Source organism: Cheilinus undulatus, linkage group 20, assembly GCF_018320785.1.
Source record: "Cheilinus undulatus linkage group 20, ASM1832078v1, whole genome shotgun sequence".
NCBI lineage: Eukaryota > Metazoa > Chordata > Actinopteri > Labriformes > Labridae > Cheilinus > Cheilinus undulatus.
Window position 1 is genome coordinate 10,375,818 of NC_054884.1, and position 15,918 is coordinate 10,391,735.

At 37.2% G+C, this 15,918-nt stretch overlaps 1 protein-coding gene across 1 annotated transcript; it reads left to right on the forward strand.

The window, feature by feature from the left end:
- Window positions 1-2,783: 2,783 nt before the first annotated feature.
- On the forward strand, window positions 2,784-14,302 carry LOC121528847 (transmembrane protein 273-like). The gene is made up of 4 exons (XM_041816479.1): window positions 2,784-2,882; window positions 10,287-10,340; window positions 13,434-13,541; window positions 13,980-14,302. The coding sequence occupies exons 1-4, from the start codon at window positions 2,825-2,827 to the stop codon at window positions 14,042-14,044; spliced, it is 285 nt and encodes a 94-aa protein (XP_041672413.1). The 5' UTR covers window positions 2,784-2,824; the 3' UTR covers window positions 14,045-14,302.
- The last annotated feature ends 1,616 nt before the right edge of the window (window positions 14,303-15,918 follow it).

Here is a 15,918-nt window from a genome sequence, read left to right on the forward strand (position 1 = left end):
AACGGGGTAGAAAAGCAACGGTCAAACATGCTGTCAACCTCATAGAATACCCACAAGTCCAAGCACAGCCAGATGTAGCCAGCCTGGTTACAGCCTGGCAGGGACATTGACCAATTTTTTTCATTGGCTGTTTTGAATCTGTGGAACATTTTGTTTGTTGTGGCAACATCTGACCCACAAAACTTTTAACTTTCATCACCAGCCACCTGCACTCAGCAATCTTGGCCAACAAGTTTGAGTTAGGAGGTGCAAGATGATTACACATGAAGACATAAATAGAAATCAATTATTCTGACCTTTTTTATTTGTGAAGTCCCATGATTCTTTCTTAAAGATTATTCCTTGGGCTTTATTAGACGGAATAGCTGGAGAGAGACATAGGACACATGGGGAGAGAGAGTAGGGAAGACATGCACCAAACAGCACCAGGATCTGTATTTAAACTTGCAACCAGTACCTGGAGGACTGCAACCTCAGTAGATAGGTGCCTGCTCTGCCAACTGAAGTCTGCCAGTGAAGTCCAATGATCAGACCACAGAATTAACTGGGCCCCTGAAAAACCCAGTGAATGAGCCCCACCCAGTCATGTATTGATAGTATCAATTCATGTGTCTTGGATCAGTAGCAATGGTGCTAGCGTCCTGGCTAACAGTTACTTCATTTTGGAGCTGAAAAATGTGTCAAGCTATTATTGAGTTCTGATGTTCAAATTTTTTATTCATGCAGCTGCCTTTTTCACTACTTTAGATAACCATTTGTGCCAATATTAATCAGTTTTTGCTTTCCTGTAATTCTTTTTTGTCTCTTATTTCCTCCAATTTTTGACACTTTTAACCCATTCTTGCCACTGATAAACCCTTTTTGCCCCTTTTCCACCACCTTTAACCATTTTACCGCCCAGTTTTGCCACTTTTTGCTAATTCTTTTCAACTTTAACCCTATGTTTTGCTGCTTTTGGTCAATTTTTGGCACTTTAAACTGGAGGTGGGGTTCTTTAGGCACTTCACAATTCGATTCGATTATTATTCATAGGGCTACCATTTGATTCTTAATGGATTATTAATGCATTTTGATGCACTTTTTGTTGTTTTCTTTTACATTTCTATTGTTCTCACTGCGTCCAACATAATAAAACCATTACATTTGTGTTTAGAAAAAGAGATAAATTAAATTTCCACTATCCTCTAATGGAGGATGTGTTTAAACTGGAATTTTTCAATTGCACTGAGCTAAAGGTAGCAGTATCCTTTCCTTGTAACATATCTGAATTTACCAACATAAAAATGTCCATTTTCACAGATGAACAACTGATAATCTAAATCTTCCATGTCAGAGTTCCACCTTTTGGTTCCTGCTATTCCATGGTATTAAATATTTCATTTGATATTGATTATCAATTATTGGACATTTATAAATCGGTTCAGAATCTTCCACCTCCACATCACAATGCATCTAAGAATAGATTTTTTCCACCTTTATTCTTAACCCATTTTTTGCCACAATTAATACATTTGTGACACTTTTTTTACCACCTTTATTACTGCCCAGTTATGTCATTATTTCCTTTCTTAACACATATTTGCTACTATCACTTTTTTGCATCTTTAAACCTTTTTGCCACTTTTTAACCAACTTTTTACTCTCTAAAAACTTCAAACCACTGGAATCAACAATTTTTGCAACTTTTAACCCTGTTATTACCCCTTTTAACTGATTTTCACCACTTTTTCGCTATATTTGCCACTTTTAGCATTTATATTTTTTGCCGCTTTAAGCCAAAATTAGCCACTTTCAACCCATTACTGACACTCTTTCACCACTTATTTTTATGCCAATTTTTGCCACGTCTAACTCTTGTTGTCAATTGTTGTCTTTATTCTGCAGTTATTTAATTGGTTTTTCTCTTAAAGTAATTTAATTTGCTTACTTTAATAATAACTTAATTTGCAAAGCACTTTTTGCATCATTTCAGTTAATTCTACTAGACAAAAATGTCATCTGATAGACATTACAAAATTATTTCAAAAAAAGCTGTTTTGTTTGAAAAGGAAAAGTCATTTCTGATTTGGCAGTATTCACAAACATTTTTGTTTCTTACAAATGGTTAACACAACACACTGTAATTACCTATTTTTCATTGTGGATTGAAGCTTTTGCATTTCAGTTGAATTTTTGAGATTTTGGTTTTCTTCTATTCTGTTGGACAAAATCAGAAATATTACTTCTGTGATCAGCTGTTGAAGAATGTACTCTTAAAATGGTAGGCAAAAAATACCTATTTTGTTCAAATGAGGAATTTAATATATTTTTGTACGGTGTTCACTAACATTTCAGTTTTTTACAAGGGAGTAACACAAAACAGTTGACCCACTTTCCATTGTTAATTAAAGCATCTGCATTACAGTTTAATTGTTGATATTTTCCATTAAAACTGTAATGTAATATTAATATTTGAGTGTGGTAGGTTATTGTAGTATTTCACAAAATGCTGTTGTTCGTATCAGTTCAGTTCTATAATTTGATAAAATTAATTTTCTTTCTTTATAATCTAATAGCAGACGCGAAAGGTAATTAGTTATCAAAATATGTACAAAAAGTCACATTTTGTACTCAGCATTTTGTGTCATTATGAACCAATTACATTATGAGGGTTTTTCTATCAGCATTATCAGCTCTTTCGGGGCTTTTGAGTGTGAGACGTCGAAAGCACTTTACTGATGCAGAATCTTTGAAGCAAAGCTTTAAAAGCCACAAGCTCAGGAAATTACTCAACATATAAGCGAGAAAACAGCACTGAAGAAAGTCAGTTCAAGAAACTAAAGAGATGGGAGCATTTCAGATGTGTGGGTGTTTGTCAGCTGTTTTCAGGGCAGTCATCACTGGTGAGTAGCTTTATCTATGCTGTAGTTAGCACTATGCTATAGTTCATCAGACCCATGCTATTATGGCTAAGTCTAAAAGTGTTTGCTAAAACTACAGACTACTTTTCATAAATTGAACTAATATTTTCTTGATTGTTTTATTTTAGGAGAACACAAGTGAGAAAAGATGGGATAAAGGGTTACAAAGTTACAGAGAAAAAATGAGCAGCCATACAAATAAAATGTCAAACATAAAGTAACTGAAAGATGAAATTACATGTAAGACAGAAGGTGCTTGTTGATGTCAACTCCAATCAGATTTCATTTAAAATATCTGAAGCCAGACGTGTCATCCTCCAAGTTATTTAACTTTTGCTGAAAGCATCCAGTGAGACCCACTCATTTAGTTTCCAATCTTTCTTTAAGCAGCAGCAAATGTAAATGCCTTTTTCCCCAGTTCAGTTTTGACCCCTGGAACAGAGCGTTACAAAAGATCCTGAGACCGGAGGTTGTAAGTTTCAGAATCCTCCGGACAGATGAAGGTTAGAGGGTAGAAAAAAGGTAGACCGAGATTAGCCTTGTAGATAAAAATAAGCCTGTGTTTTAGTTGAGTAAAGACAAAGATCATCAAACATGTTCATACAATATACAGTGAAATTGGCAGGGTTGGAAAGTAACTAATTGCATTTACTGAAATTACTGTAATAGGGTAACTTTTTGTGTACCTGTACTTTTCGAGTAGTTTTTTAAATCACTACTTTTACTTTTACTTAAGTATATTTTTGAGGGGAAGCATTGTACTAAGTTACATTTCAAAAAGCAATAAGTGCTGAGTAAAAAAATAAACACTAAAAGCCAAAACTCCTTCTGTGAACACGTCAGTGCCCAGAGTGAACAAAGTGCTTTTGAGAAATAAAAAAATAACATGTCATTTGACCACTGGAGCAACAGCTCATAGATTTATAGATGCTGTTTTTTGCATCATACCAAATATTTAAGAACGGTAAAATTATCAGTCAAGCCATAACATGGAAGACATTCCAAAGTAAAGCATTTTAAACTTGATACTGTCTGCACCAACAGTTGTTATATCAGTATCTTGAAGACTTGGATGTATCCTGACTTGTCCTGTGGCTTATATCCACAGTGAGCCATGATACTGTCCTTGGTCTGCCTGCTGGACCTGATACATTATGTAAGAGGTCGCACCGTGGTCACTGGAAACTTTATCTCTCCCAACATTCGCTGGACGCCATAATTACCAAAGGCTGATACATAGCACACAGATTGTTTCATATCAGTCACTGCTTTAGCTCCTTTAGGCAACACTTTAGACTTCAGCTAATGACCTTCAGTGAAATATAAATGATTCTACCACTGAAAGTGCATGTTATTAAATACACTGGCATTTGGCCAGTGAGAAACAGGAGTTATTCTTCTGCTGAAGCTTCATTTTCTGATTGTTGACACACAGAATCAACAGAGCCGGTCTGAGAGCTGACGTGGGAATTTGACTTGTGGTTTTGAAACGTTAAGAGCCACTTGCTGAGCATGTATGCTCTGTTTCAGCGACACCCTGCTCCGGTCTCAGTTACAGCTATAAACCTCACCACCGTTACCATTCAACTGTCCTCTGGCCTTGGAACAACATTGCTGTCTTAATATTACTCCTGCAGTAACTCAGAAATGAGATGCCTCTTTCTTATTTTACCCTTTAAAATGTCCAATTCTAACTCTACCAGGCCCCCTAACTGTGTTTGGCACAAGACTATGCTTGATAGATTCCTTTTTTCTTTAATTTCAAATTGTCACACTCAGCCTGATAAAGATGAATCAACACAAACTACGGAGAACATCACCACTACATCTAGCTCTAACCATAGGCCCAGGTGGTTTTCTAATTGTTCTGCATCATCTGCGGATTGATTCTTAACAGATTAATGTGACCACTGAGGTCTGATTATGATCCAGTGGAACTGGATGCTACATATCAAAGTTTCGAGGGCAGGGCACACCTCTGCCACACCTCTTCCTGCGTTTCTATCGAACCTGACCATCTCCTTCCCTTTCGTTCTCACATTACTGAAGTCCTCCCTCCCATTCCATTCCTGTTTCTTTCTTCACCCTACCTGTAGGGCCCTAAAGGGGGTTCAGTGTGCCTGGGAGCTGCAGCAGATTCCCTAAGCTTCCCTAACACATCTCAAACAAATAGCTCACATCATTGCTTAAAAGTAGCGTTATGAAGTCTTCAATAAATAATTGTCAAATCACATCCTGTTCATGGTGTGGTCCTTGCCAGGACTGTCCACAGATTTTGCTGGGCCCTTGACAAACCCAGAGAAAGGGGAGTTGTGATGTAGTGATAGTATCAATCTATGCATGTTGGATCAGTAGCATTGGTGCTAGTCTTGATTCCATTTCTCACCAATTTTGTTTACATTTTCTGGCTTTTTTTGCTACTTTTGACAATTTTTTGCCACTTTCTGACTATTTTTTTGCCTCTGTCAATCCATTTTTAAACGTATTAATCCTTTTTAACCACCTTTTTCTCACATTTTTCCACTTTAAACCCATTTTTGCCGCTTTCCACTTATTATTGCCTCTGTTAACCCCATTTACAGAACTCTCTTCCAATTTTTGCCAATTTTTATTGATCAGCTATCTTTAACCAAATTTTTACTACTTCAAATCCATTTTGCCACTTGTAACCCCTTATCATCATGTTTCGTGCCTATTTTTGTCACTATAAACCAATTTTGCCACTTTCTACCTATTTTTTGTCTCTTTTTTGCCACTTTCTAATCTTATTTCACCACTTATTCTACCCATTTTTGCCACTTTAAACTAATTTTTGCCAAATTCTACCTACAATATGTCTCTTTTGCACCATTTTTGCTACTGTCTTATCTTATGTAACAACCTTTTCCTCCCATTTTTGCTACTTTAAACTAATTTTTGCCAATTACTACCTACAATATGTCTCTTTTGCACCAAGCTCTCCCTTTTATACCCCTTTGTGGGTGGAGCTTTGTCTAATTTTACTGACTGAAATTAATACGGATGCTTACAAAAGCAAACAAAAACATCATGTGAAGATTAATTTTCCATACATAATTAATTTTAACAGTGAGTGAATTTTAATGCCTATAGTAAGTGTGTGTCAGATGACATTAACCCTTTACCTACTGAGTCGGCGCCGGCGCTGTGTTTTATATGTCCGGAGTATTATTATCGTAACTCTGTCAAAGTTTGTCCGATCAGAAAAATTCCAACGGCATTGGAAAGCTGAGAACTGTGGGCATGCGCCAATCATATATGGTTCATAACAGTACTCGCAACCATATGACGTGGGCATTCATAGCAGAACACCAGAAGTATTGCAAGACCGCTACACTGATTCTCAACACTGTAACTCCTTGAAAGTTTGCTCAATCTAAAAAATTCAAACGCTGACAGAGAGCTGAGAATATGTGCTTTCTGGCAATATATGATGTGTGGTATATTACGGTAATGTCGAACAGCACCGCAAAAACGGCAACTTTGGCAGAAGACGAGTGAGAAAAGAGTGAAGGAAGACAGTAAAAGGAGAGTGAGCGAGAGTGGTGTTTTGTTTTTAAAAAATAGTGTTAGATAGTGGCATTTGTGTGTGTCTGTCATGTGCAATAACAATATGTTACTTGAGAATGTTGAGAATGCATTTTTCCACCTTTATTTGCACTAATTTGCGCCTATGTATATAGCTATCTTTTGCACTGTGTTTTGCACACCCAGAGTCCTAGACTCAAAAAAATAACTGGTGATTGTTCGAAACATGTATAGGTTCACATTTCAAAGGTCAAATCAAAACTTCATGAACAATAACAAAATTTCTTCTCATAAAATCCATGAAAAACAAATCAGTGTTTGTGTTTTTCTTCTTTTAAACTGCTGACAATCCAATATAATGTGCAATAATTATTAACCAGATGTTGAAGAGTCAAGTTCAAGTACTCCTGGGAACAGGGACCAAAGCTCTCAGACTTAGGGCATTTCCTGACTATTTTACAGCCAGAATAACAAAATATGTCCAAATTGCCATTTTTAGATTCAGTAGGTAAAGGGTTAACAGCACACCTCCAAAAAAAGCCTTAATTCTCCACAAAAAGTTTCAAAGGGGCGATACACTCTCAGAAAGCTTGATTAAAAAAATAAATGATCAGAGACACTGCTTTGTGTTGCAAATAAATAATGTATGTTTTGATGTGTACTAGATGACTTTGAGTGTTTTTTGCTCTTAATCAGGTCTCCTTGGAAGAGAGATCTCTGGTCTCAATGAGACTTCAATGGCTTAACAAAGGTTAAATACAGTTGAAACCAGAAGTTTACATACACTATATAAAAAGGCACATAAACGTTTTTTTCTCACCGTCTATCATTATGTCAGATTAAACTTTTCCTGTTTTTGGTCAATTAGGATTACAAAAAATATTTATATTTGCTAAATGCCAGAATAATGAGAGAGAGAATTTTTTAGTCACCTTTTATTATTTTCTTGAGAGTCAGAAGTTTACATACATTTCATTAGTATTTGGTAGCATTGCCTTTAAACTGTATGACTTGGGTCAAATGTTTTGGATATGCTTCCACAAGCTTCTCACAATAGTTTGCAGGAATTTTGGCCCATTCCTCCTGGCAGAACTGGTGTAATTGAGCCAAGTTTGTAGGCCGCCTTGCTTGCACATGCCTTTTCAGCTCTGCCCATAAATTTTCAATAGGATTGAGATCAGGGCTTTGTGATTGCCACTCCAAAACATTGACTTTGTTATCCTTAAGCCACTTTGTAACCAGTTTGGCAGTATGCTTAGGGTCATTGTCCATTTGGAAAACCCATTTGCGCCCAAGCTTTAACTTCCTGGCTGATGTCTTGAGATGTTGCTTCAGTATTTCCACATAATGTTCTTTCCTCTTGATGATATCTATTTTGTGAAGTACACCAGTCCCTCCTGCAGCAAAACAACCCCACAACATGATGCTGCCACCCCCATGTTTCACAGTTGGGATGGTGTTCTCAGGCTTGCAAGCTTCCCCCTTTTTTCTCCAAATGTAACGATGGTCATTATGGCCAAAGTTTTCTATTTTAGTTTCGTCAGACCACAGAACATGTCTCCAAAAATTAAGGTCTTTGTCCCTGTGTGTATTTGCAAACTGTAATCTGGCTTTTTTATGTTTCTTTTGGAGTAATGGCTTCTTCCTGGGAGAGTGGCCTTTCAGCCCATGTCGGTACAGGACTTGTTTGACTGTTGATAATGACACACTCTTACCAGCTTCAGCCAGCATCTTCACAAGGTCTTTTGCTTTTGTTCTTGGGTTGAGATGCACTTTTTGGACCAAAGCACGTTCATCTCTGGGACACAGAACCCGTCTCCTTCCTGAGCGGTATGATGGCTGGACATTCCCATGGTGTTTATATTTGCGTATAATTGTTTGAACAGATGAACGTGGCACCTTCAGGCATCTGGAAATTGCACCCAAGGATGAACCAGACTTGTGCAAGTCCACAATTCTCTTCCTGATATCTTGGCTGATTTCTTTTGAGTTTCCCATGATGTTACACAAAGAATCAGTGTGTTTTAGGTGTGCCTTAAAATACATCCACAGGTGTGCCTCTAATCAACTCAAATGTTGTCAATAAACTATATAACTCCTATCAGAGGCTTCCAAAGACATGACATCATCATCTGGGCTTTCCCAAGTTGTTTAAAGGCATAGTAATCTTAGTGTATGTAAACTTCTGACTTTGAAGAAAGTAATAAAAATTGTCTAAAAAAAATCCTTTTCTCATTATTCTGGCATTTAGCAAATAGAAATAATTTTGCTAATCCTAATTGACCAAAAACAGGAAAAGTTTAATCTGATTTAATGATAGACGGTGAGAAAAAAAAGTTTATGTACCTTTTTATATAGTGAATGTAAACTTCTGGTTTCAACTGTAGATATAAAGATACTTACAAATGTGCCAGAATACATAAGAAAAAATAAATGTATGACTAAAGTTTTGTCAGCAAGGGATGTAGGATCATCATCATCAACCTTTATTTAAATCCTGAGGATCATTGAGATTTCCCCTCATTTACAACGATGCAGTATTAATTTTGTCAACTAAAACTCCAGCTAAAACTGTTCATCGGCAGCCTTTTTTCCATGACAAAAACTAGACAAGGACTAAAATAGATTTTTGGGGACTAAAACTGCAATGATGTCAAGTTACAGAATAAAAACAAGTACAATTACGACTATTAGCACAAATAATAAGGAGTTTACACCGGGAAACAATCACAAAACAAATTTTCTCAGGGGAACTAGAGTGTGAATCTTAAGGGTTGTGTTGTAAAAGATCCCACATATTTGGATGAGGTTGAAACATAAAAAATCAGCATCTTTTATCATTCAGCATGTCTTGATAGCCTGCTATTCCTCATAGTGACATCTTTATAAATTAAAGTATTTTAAAATTGTTCAACTATTTAGTTTCATCCAGATTGTAGTGTAGCTGTGGTTTGATATTTTGTTAATGTTTTTAGACAGAAGGCCAGTGGAGAGAGACAGAAACAGGGTTAAGAGAGTAGGGGCAAGAGACTGCACACCGGTCTTGAACCCAGGCTGCCCGCATACATGCATGAGGCTCAGCCAAACCACTAGGCCACCTGCACCCCCTAAATTCCTAACTGCCTCCATATGAGATTATTTTTATCATCTACATTCTGCATCTTCTTTGTTTTTTTCTGTCCCCATCATAATTACAGTGCTTAACTCAACATATTGTAAAAAATAGATCAATGATTCAATGATAAATACAGTGCTTACCTTAAGATTAAATAAGTGAATTTGATTCTTAAATGCTTGCGTTTGTTGTGAATGCCAGGCATGCCATCAACATGCCTACCAGGAGGTTCATAAGCAAGGTCTAAATTAAGCCTCTGAATTGAGCTTGTGTAAAAACAAGACTATGTCTTTGTGTGCCTTAGACTTCCCTAACTGCTGCTTTTTACTCTTACAAGGACTGACAATTTAGCTTTATTTCATTTTGTAAGTAAATGACTGAATTTTGGAATAATCTATTCCAGCTGACATTTTTCATGCACTTATGGGATATTTAGTTCAATAAATCAATCAATCAACCTTTATTTATACTCCAGAAGACCCTCTTTTACAATGATGTTGAGTAGGTAAGCAGGTAACGGCTTATCTTGAACACGTCAGATGCAGGTAAAACTTCAGTAATCGAGTATTGTGCAAAAAATTTTTTCTGAATTCTGCAGAACAACCACTGAGCTCAGCCTTATCTGATCAAAACATCTAATCTGTGGTGTGTTGTTTCCTGCACTTCTCTGAAACAGCCCGTTTGTGTGACCTATAAAATAATAACCTGAAAACAATGTGTTCCAGGGTGTCTGCTGACTGCTGTCAGAGGAGATGGAGAGGACTCTAAAGAGGAACTAGGTGGGTTGATCTTCATACTGAGCAGAAGGCTGTTTCCAGAAAGCCAGTGAGCTAATGTGGTGTTTACATTGAAACTTGACCTATAAAATAACTGACTTACTGATGAAGTGAACTGTTTTGTTTCTTAAACTGAATTTAGTCTAAAGTGTCTGTTTGGCTGAATTACATATTAGCAGTTAAAAAAAAGACTACCCAAACTTATGAATCAAATCCAGCAAGTGATGGAAGGTTTCAACAGATTACCCTGTAGGAACCAACCCGTCATCCTATGGATGTTAGCTGTCAGGCTCATGTTATTGATGGCTTTAAATGTCATAAAAAGCAAATAACTAGTTTCAGTAAAACAAATGTGTGTGGGTATGTTTTGTTACATCTGCAGCTTACATAACAAGCATGCATTGGGTGTCAGGGCAGCAGCCTTAAAGTTTCCCTCATTGAAGAAACATCAGACTATAACAAACAAATGTTTGCACCCATTAGGTGTGTGCCAGCTGTGTATAGGGAATGAGAATTTACACTCTGCACACTTTGGTATCATCGAGGTAAAATAGGACCTCTTTGCAACCAATAACAGAATCTGTTGCTGCAAAACTGGCAAATGTATTGGGACACTCACTTTTGTGCCACACATATTGACTGTCAAAATAGGGCTTCTTTGCAATAAATCTTGTGGTGCCACATTTATGAGCAGCAGAGCATATGTGTATGTGGGTTGTGCTCATGAAAGATCTGCCAATTTTTATGTACTCAGTAATTGCTTGGAGCACACATTTCTGTATCAAACTGATGTGGCGTGGAAGCAGTCAGTCTGTGGCACTCTTGGGGAGTTATGAAGCTCAGGTTGCTCTGATAGCAGCCTTCAGCTCGTCTGTATTGTTGAGTCTGGTGGCTCTCATCTTCATCTTAACATTTTTTCTGAGATTCTCTGTGGGGTTTCAGGTCATACCAGTTGTCTGGCCAATCAAACACAGTAATACCATTGTCAGCAAACAGTTTCTGATAGTTTTGGATTCACTGTGGTCAGGTGCCAAGTCCTGCTGGAAAGGGAAATCAGTATTTTCATGAAGCTTTTCAGCAGATGGAAGCATATAGTGCTCTAAAATCTCCTTGTAGATGACTGACAGCGTTGACCCTGGACTTGATAAAGCAGAATGGGCCAACAGCAGCAGATTACATGGCACCCCAAACTATCACTGAATGTGGAAACTGAAAACACTGGACTTCTTCTTCCAGACTCTGGGAACTTGATTTCCAAATAAAATTCAAAATTTACTTTCATGTGAAAACAGGACTTTGGACCACTGAGCAATGGTCCAGTTCTTTTTCTCCTTATTCCAGGTGAGACGCTGTTAATGTCTCTGGTTCAGGACTAGCTTGTCACCAAGTACACAGCACTTGTTGCCTGGACTCTTCTGTGTGTGGTGGCTCTTGATACACAGACTCCAGCCTCAGTCCACTCCTTGTGAGACTCCCTTAAGTTCTTGAATCTGTTTTAGTCGACCATCCTCTGAAGGCTGAGCTCATCCCTGTTGCTTGTGCACCTTTTCTTAGCACACTTTTCTCTTTGAGTCAACTTTCCATGATTATGCTTTGGTATGGACTCTGAGAACAGCCTGCCCTTCCAGCAGTGACCTTCTGTGGCTTACCGTTCTTGTGGAGGGAGTCAAAAGCTGTGTTTCCATGACCCTTTAGAAATGTGCAGAATCTAAATGCACAATAAAAACTGATAATGGAAGCACCTGAATTTCAAAAATCCTCTCAATCATGCTCAGAGGTTTTTAAACTCTCATGAGGAGGTTTTTCATACGTTTCGATATAGAAATATTTGGCAAAAGTGCAAAGGAAACACTTTTTCCACATTTACATGTCCCAGGACGTAACGTATGGTGTCACATGACCAGTTCACTCCAAGACAACATAGCGCAATACCTGTCAAAAGTCAAGTCAGTAGTCTTCCCCATGATTGCAGTTGTGTGTACTGACCCAGAGCGAGAGAATGAAGGCTTAAGAGACCTTTGTATTGGACTTTTCCATAATATTATAATAATTTGATATGATTTTTGTGAGCTGCATGGAATAATCATCAATATTGTAAGAAAAAAAGCCTTGAAATATTTCATTTTGTATGAGATTAATGTAGAATTTATAAAAGTTTTACTTTTTAGAGTAATTCATGGGAAAAAAAATATAACTAATACATGTTATTCTAATGTTTTAGAGATGCAATTAGATCCACGTTTACTTTTATACCTCTCTTGGACCAACCCTAATTATAACAAACCATTACAGGATAAGGGAAAACCAACTACTTTGATTTTCACTTTAATAATGAGAAAACACAATACAGCACAACACTTAAAAGTGGGAAGTTAAATCTGATCAATAAAGTTCCAAAAACAGTAATCATGATTTAGGAATCCGGTTTTATTAGATACTGATCAAACAAGAAACACTGTACCATCTGGAGGAACCACACTGTGTTTAACTAGGAACAGGTTGCTCACTCAGCTTCTGCAGGCTGCAGGAGATGTAAGGTAAGATAAGGAGGAGATCTTTTCACACATTAAAATAAACATTTAATCATTTTTTATTGTATGTATTTCATCTGAATTATTGTTTTAGAAGGTCACTCTCTGACATGTAGCTAATGTTTGATGTTGGATCTTGGCCTTCTAATACTCGATCGCCTGATATCTCAGCTTGTTTACCAACTTCAAGACACCTACTGTGTCTTTCACTTTTCAAGTCTAGTTGTCAGAGTGTTGTCCAACATTGACCAGCAGTAACCTCCCACATTGGTTCTAGACGTTCAGGATTCAAATTGCAAACACATGTGATGCAACTTGAATTTGTGGACAGGAGCATGATACCGTGACTGAGACCTTTATCTTCAGCAGCGTAAACAAGTTATGAAATCACACATCTTCTCTTCCTCCTTCCACTTGTCTCAAACACACACAGAAAACGAAGGCTGGCGTGACAGAGGTTTGACATTAGTCAGCATTCCCCTAACTGATGTCCCATCCTGCAGGTGTTACATTCTGTCTTGTTTGTTGATCGCCATGTGACGCATGTTGGTTGTTTTCTTTCCAGATATTACGTATGCTTTGATTGGTGCTGGGATCGGTCTGTTATTAGCTGCAGGATTCATCATTATCAAGCTGTGCCTCATGAGGAGGCACGTTGGTGATGACACCACAGGTAACATGATGGATTCTTTGATCATTATCACTGACATAAACTAGACTTTTATTGATTGTTGTTATTCCATTTTTAATATCTAAATTATCTTAAAGTTTGGAACCTGGAAATAAAATGAAACTTTATCCATCTTAGTTTGCACTATATATTGAACGGTTTTTCCTACTGATGATGGATTAAGAAGACCCTCAGAGGAAAGATGTTACTGAAGAATGGTAGATAATCATATTGATGAAATAATAATACACTCAAAATGACAAGAAACCTGTCTTGTGTTTTATTCACACAAGTTCTGCAAGTTCTTGGTTTGCAAAATTTAAAAAAATGTAATTTCTTACCTAACTGGGTTTGTTTACTGGAAGAAAAATGTTTGCATTAAATGCTTAAGGTTTTCCATGTCATTTTAATTATCTTTCCCTTTTTTAACCTCTACCTCAGCTTTACCAGTCTGCCACACGCTGTCCCAACCAATCCGAACGTCCCGTGCCGGCAGTGTCCAATGACATGCAGTGTTAAAGGTCAGACAGAGTGATTTGCAGCAACCCTGCAGAAGAGGCATGTGGGTGGAAGGTCAACCCGGTGGATGGTTTTCACCTCACGTTTTTATGCACGAACACTGATAAAGATCTATTTTACATCTTATTTTTGATTTTGCTTAAAACTGACATATTATTGTGGTTTTCAAACTTATTATCTCAAAATCATCTTCAGTATGCCTCCCATTTGGATGTTAAAAAGTTTGGTCCTTTAAAAAAATAAAGTGTCACTCATTGAAAAGCCTTAATATGTGGGAATATTTGCATTTGATTTTACTTCTCCGCAGGAAAATCCATCTGCTCCACTGACACACATACTGCATTAACACCAGTCAGCAGAAAAGTTTTGCACTGTAAGCCAGTCTTACATGTTCCACAAGAGGGCGGCATTTCCCTCTAATAAAAAACAACCATCTCAAACTGATCTTAAATCTAAACACAAGTGAAGCATTTGGGAAGTTCATTCTACTTAGATGACCCATACAACCAGCAGACTATTTTAAAATAGCTTCTGGCACATTTTATGGCACCAAAATATTTTTTTAAAGCAACACTTAAAACCTCCAGTATCCTAGGTATGAAACCACGGTCAGGTATATCAAATGCATCAGAAAAAATGTCCCAAAAATTGCTTGTATCTCTCTTAGTATGAGGCAGTGCCTTAAAAAAGTATTCACCCACTTGGAAGTTTTAGCTTTTAAAGGATTTTATAAATAGAGCATGATATTACCACAAACATACCATCCACACTGTGAAGCTTGGGGTGGCAGCATCATGCTGTGGGGAAGCTTCTTGGCAGCTGGCCCTGGACAGCTGGTAAAACTACAGTTTGGAAGAGTATTTATTTTCCAGTAAGACGCTGACCTGAAGCACAGAGCAATGCTACACAAAAATGGTTTTAAGACAACAACTAATTTCCAATTAATTACAGTCAAGTTAGTTATCATCCATGCAAATTTTAAAGATCAGGATTTGAAATGATCTGAACCTGTGAAAAACAGATACGATATCACTATGCTGTGATGAATTAAGTTGGTTTCTTGTGATGTTTCACATTTTGAAACTAACCATACATCTGCACTCACAGAGCACATTTATTGTTCAGGCTATAAACTGCCCCACAGTGTTTTGGCACCGTTTCAGCTTAGTGCCTTATGGCCTATATCATCCTGATTAAGTCTGAGACTACAGCCAAGTTTGTAATACCGCTTCCTGCAGCTGAAAGATGGAAGAGGACTAACCAATAAGAAGGGGTTCTCTTACATCCCTGTAACCCTGTCTGCATACACAGAGTAATACCTAACAGATGTAGCCAGTGCTGAAGACTTTCTGTTTACTGCTCAGACAATAAACTACTGCTGCACTTTCCTCCAGATTAAAGTCATCCAGAAATCTGTCCATAACTGTAACATACTGAAAAGAAAAACTCTTAAATGAAATATGGCTGACTCTGCAGTAACTTCACCTATTTACTCACCATAACATTTCATTGTGTTGTTCATACAGCTCCAGAACAGAGCTACTGCAGCTGCATGGCAAAAATTGGTTAAATCAGACAAAAATAAAATCATTAAACATGGTGAATAAATAAGTGGGCAGAAAGTAAAGTCAGAGATAAGTTTTTTAAATTGGGGTTTGGGTCATGGTCTTTTTTTAAAGGGGACATATGATGCAAAATACACTTTTTTAGGTTTTTCAAACAAATATATATATATAAAATATGAACCTTATATATGAATCTTTGGTGAATGTCAGAATTTAAAGACCGCTGCATTTAAAGACATGGTTTGTAGTTTCTCACACAACTTTTAGTCTGTATGCTGAAGATTAACGATCTTTAA

Coding starts and splice junctions, on each gene's coding strand:
- LOC121528847 (XM_041816479.1), top strand. CDS start 2,825: ATGGGAGCATTTCAGATGTGTGGGTGTTTGTCAGCTGTTTTCAGGGCA. Junction 2,883..10,286: donor TTTCAGGGCAGTCATCACTG/GTGAGTAGCTTT, acceptor AATGTGTTCCAG/GGTGTCTGCTGACTGCTGTC. Junction 13,542..13,979: donor CGTTGGTGATGACACCACAG/GTAACATGATGG, acceptor CCTCTACCTCAG/CTTTACCAGTCTGCCACACG.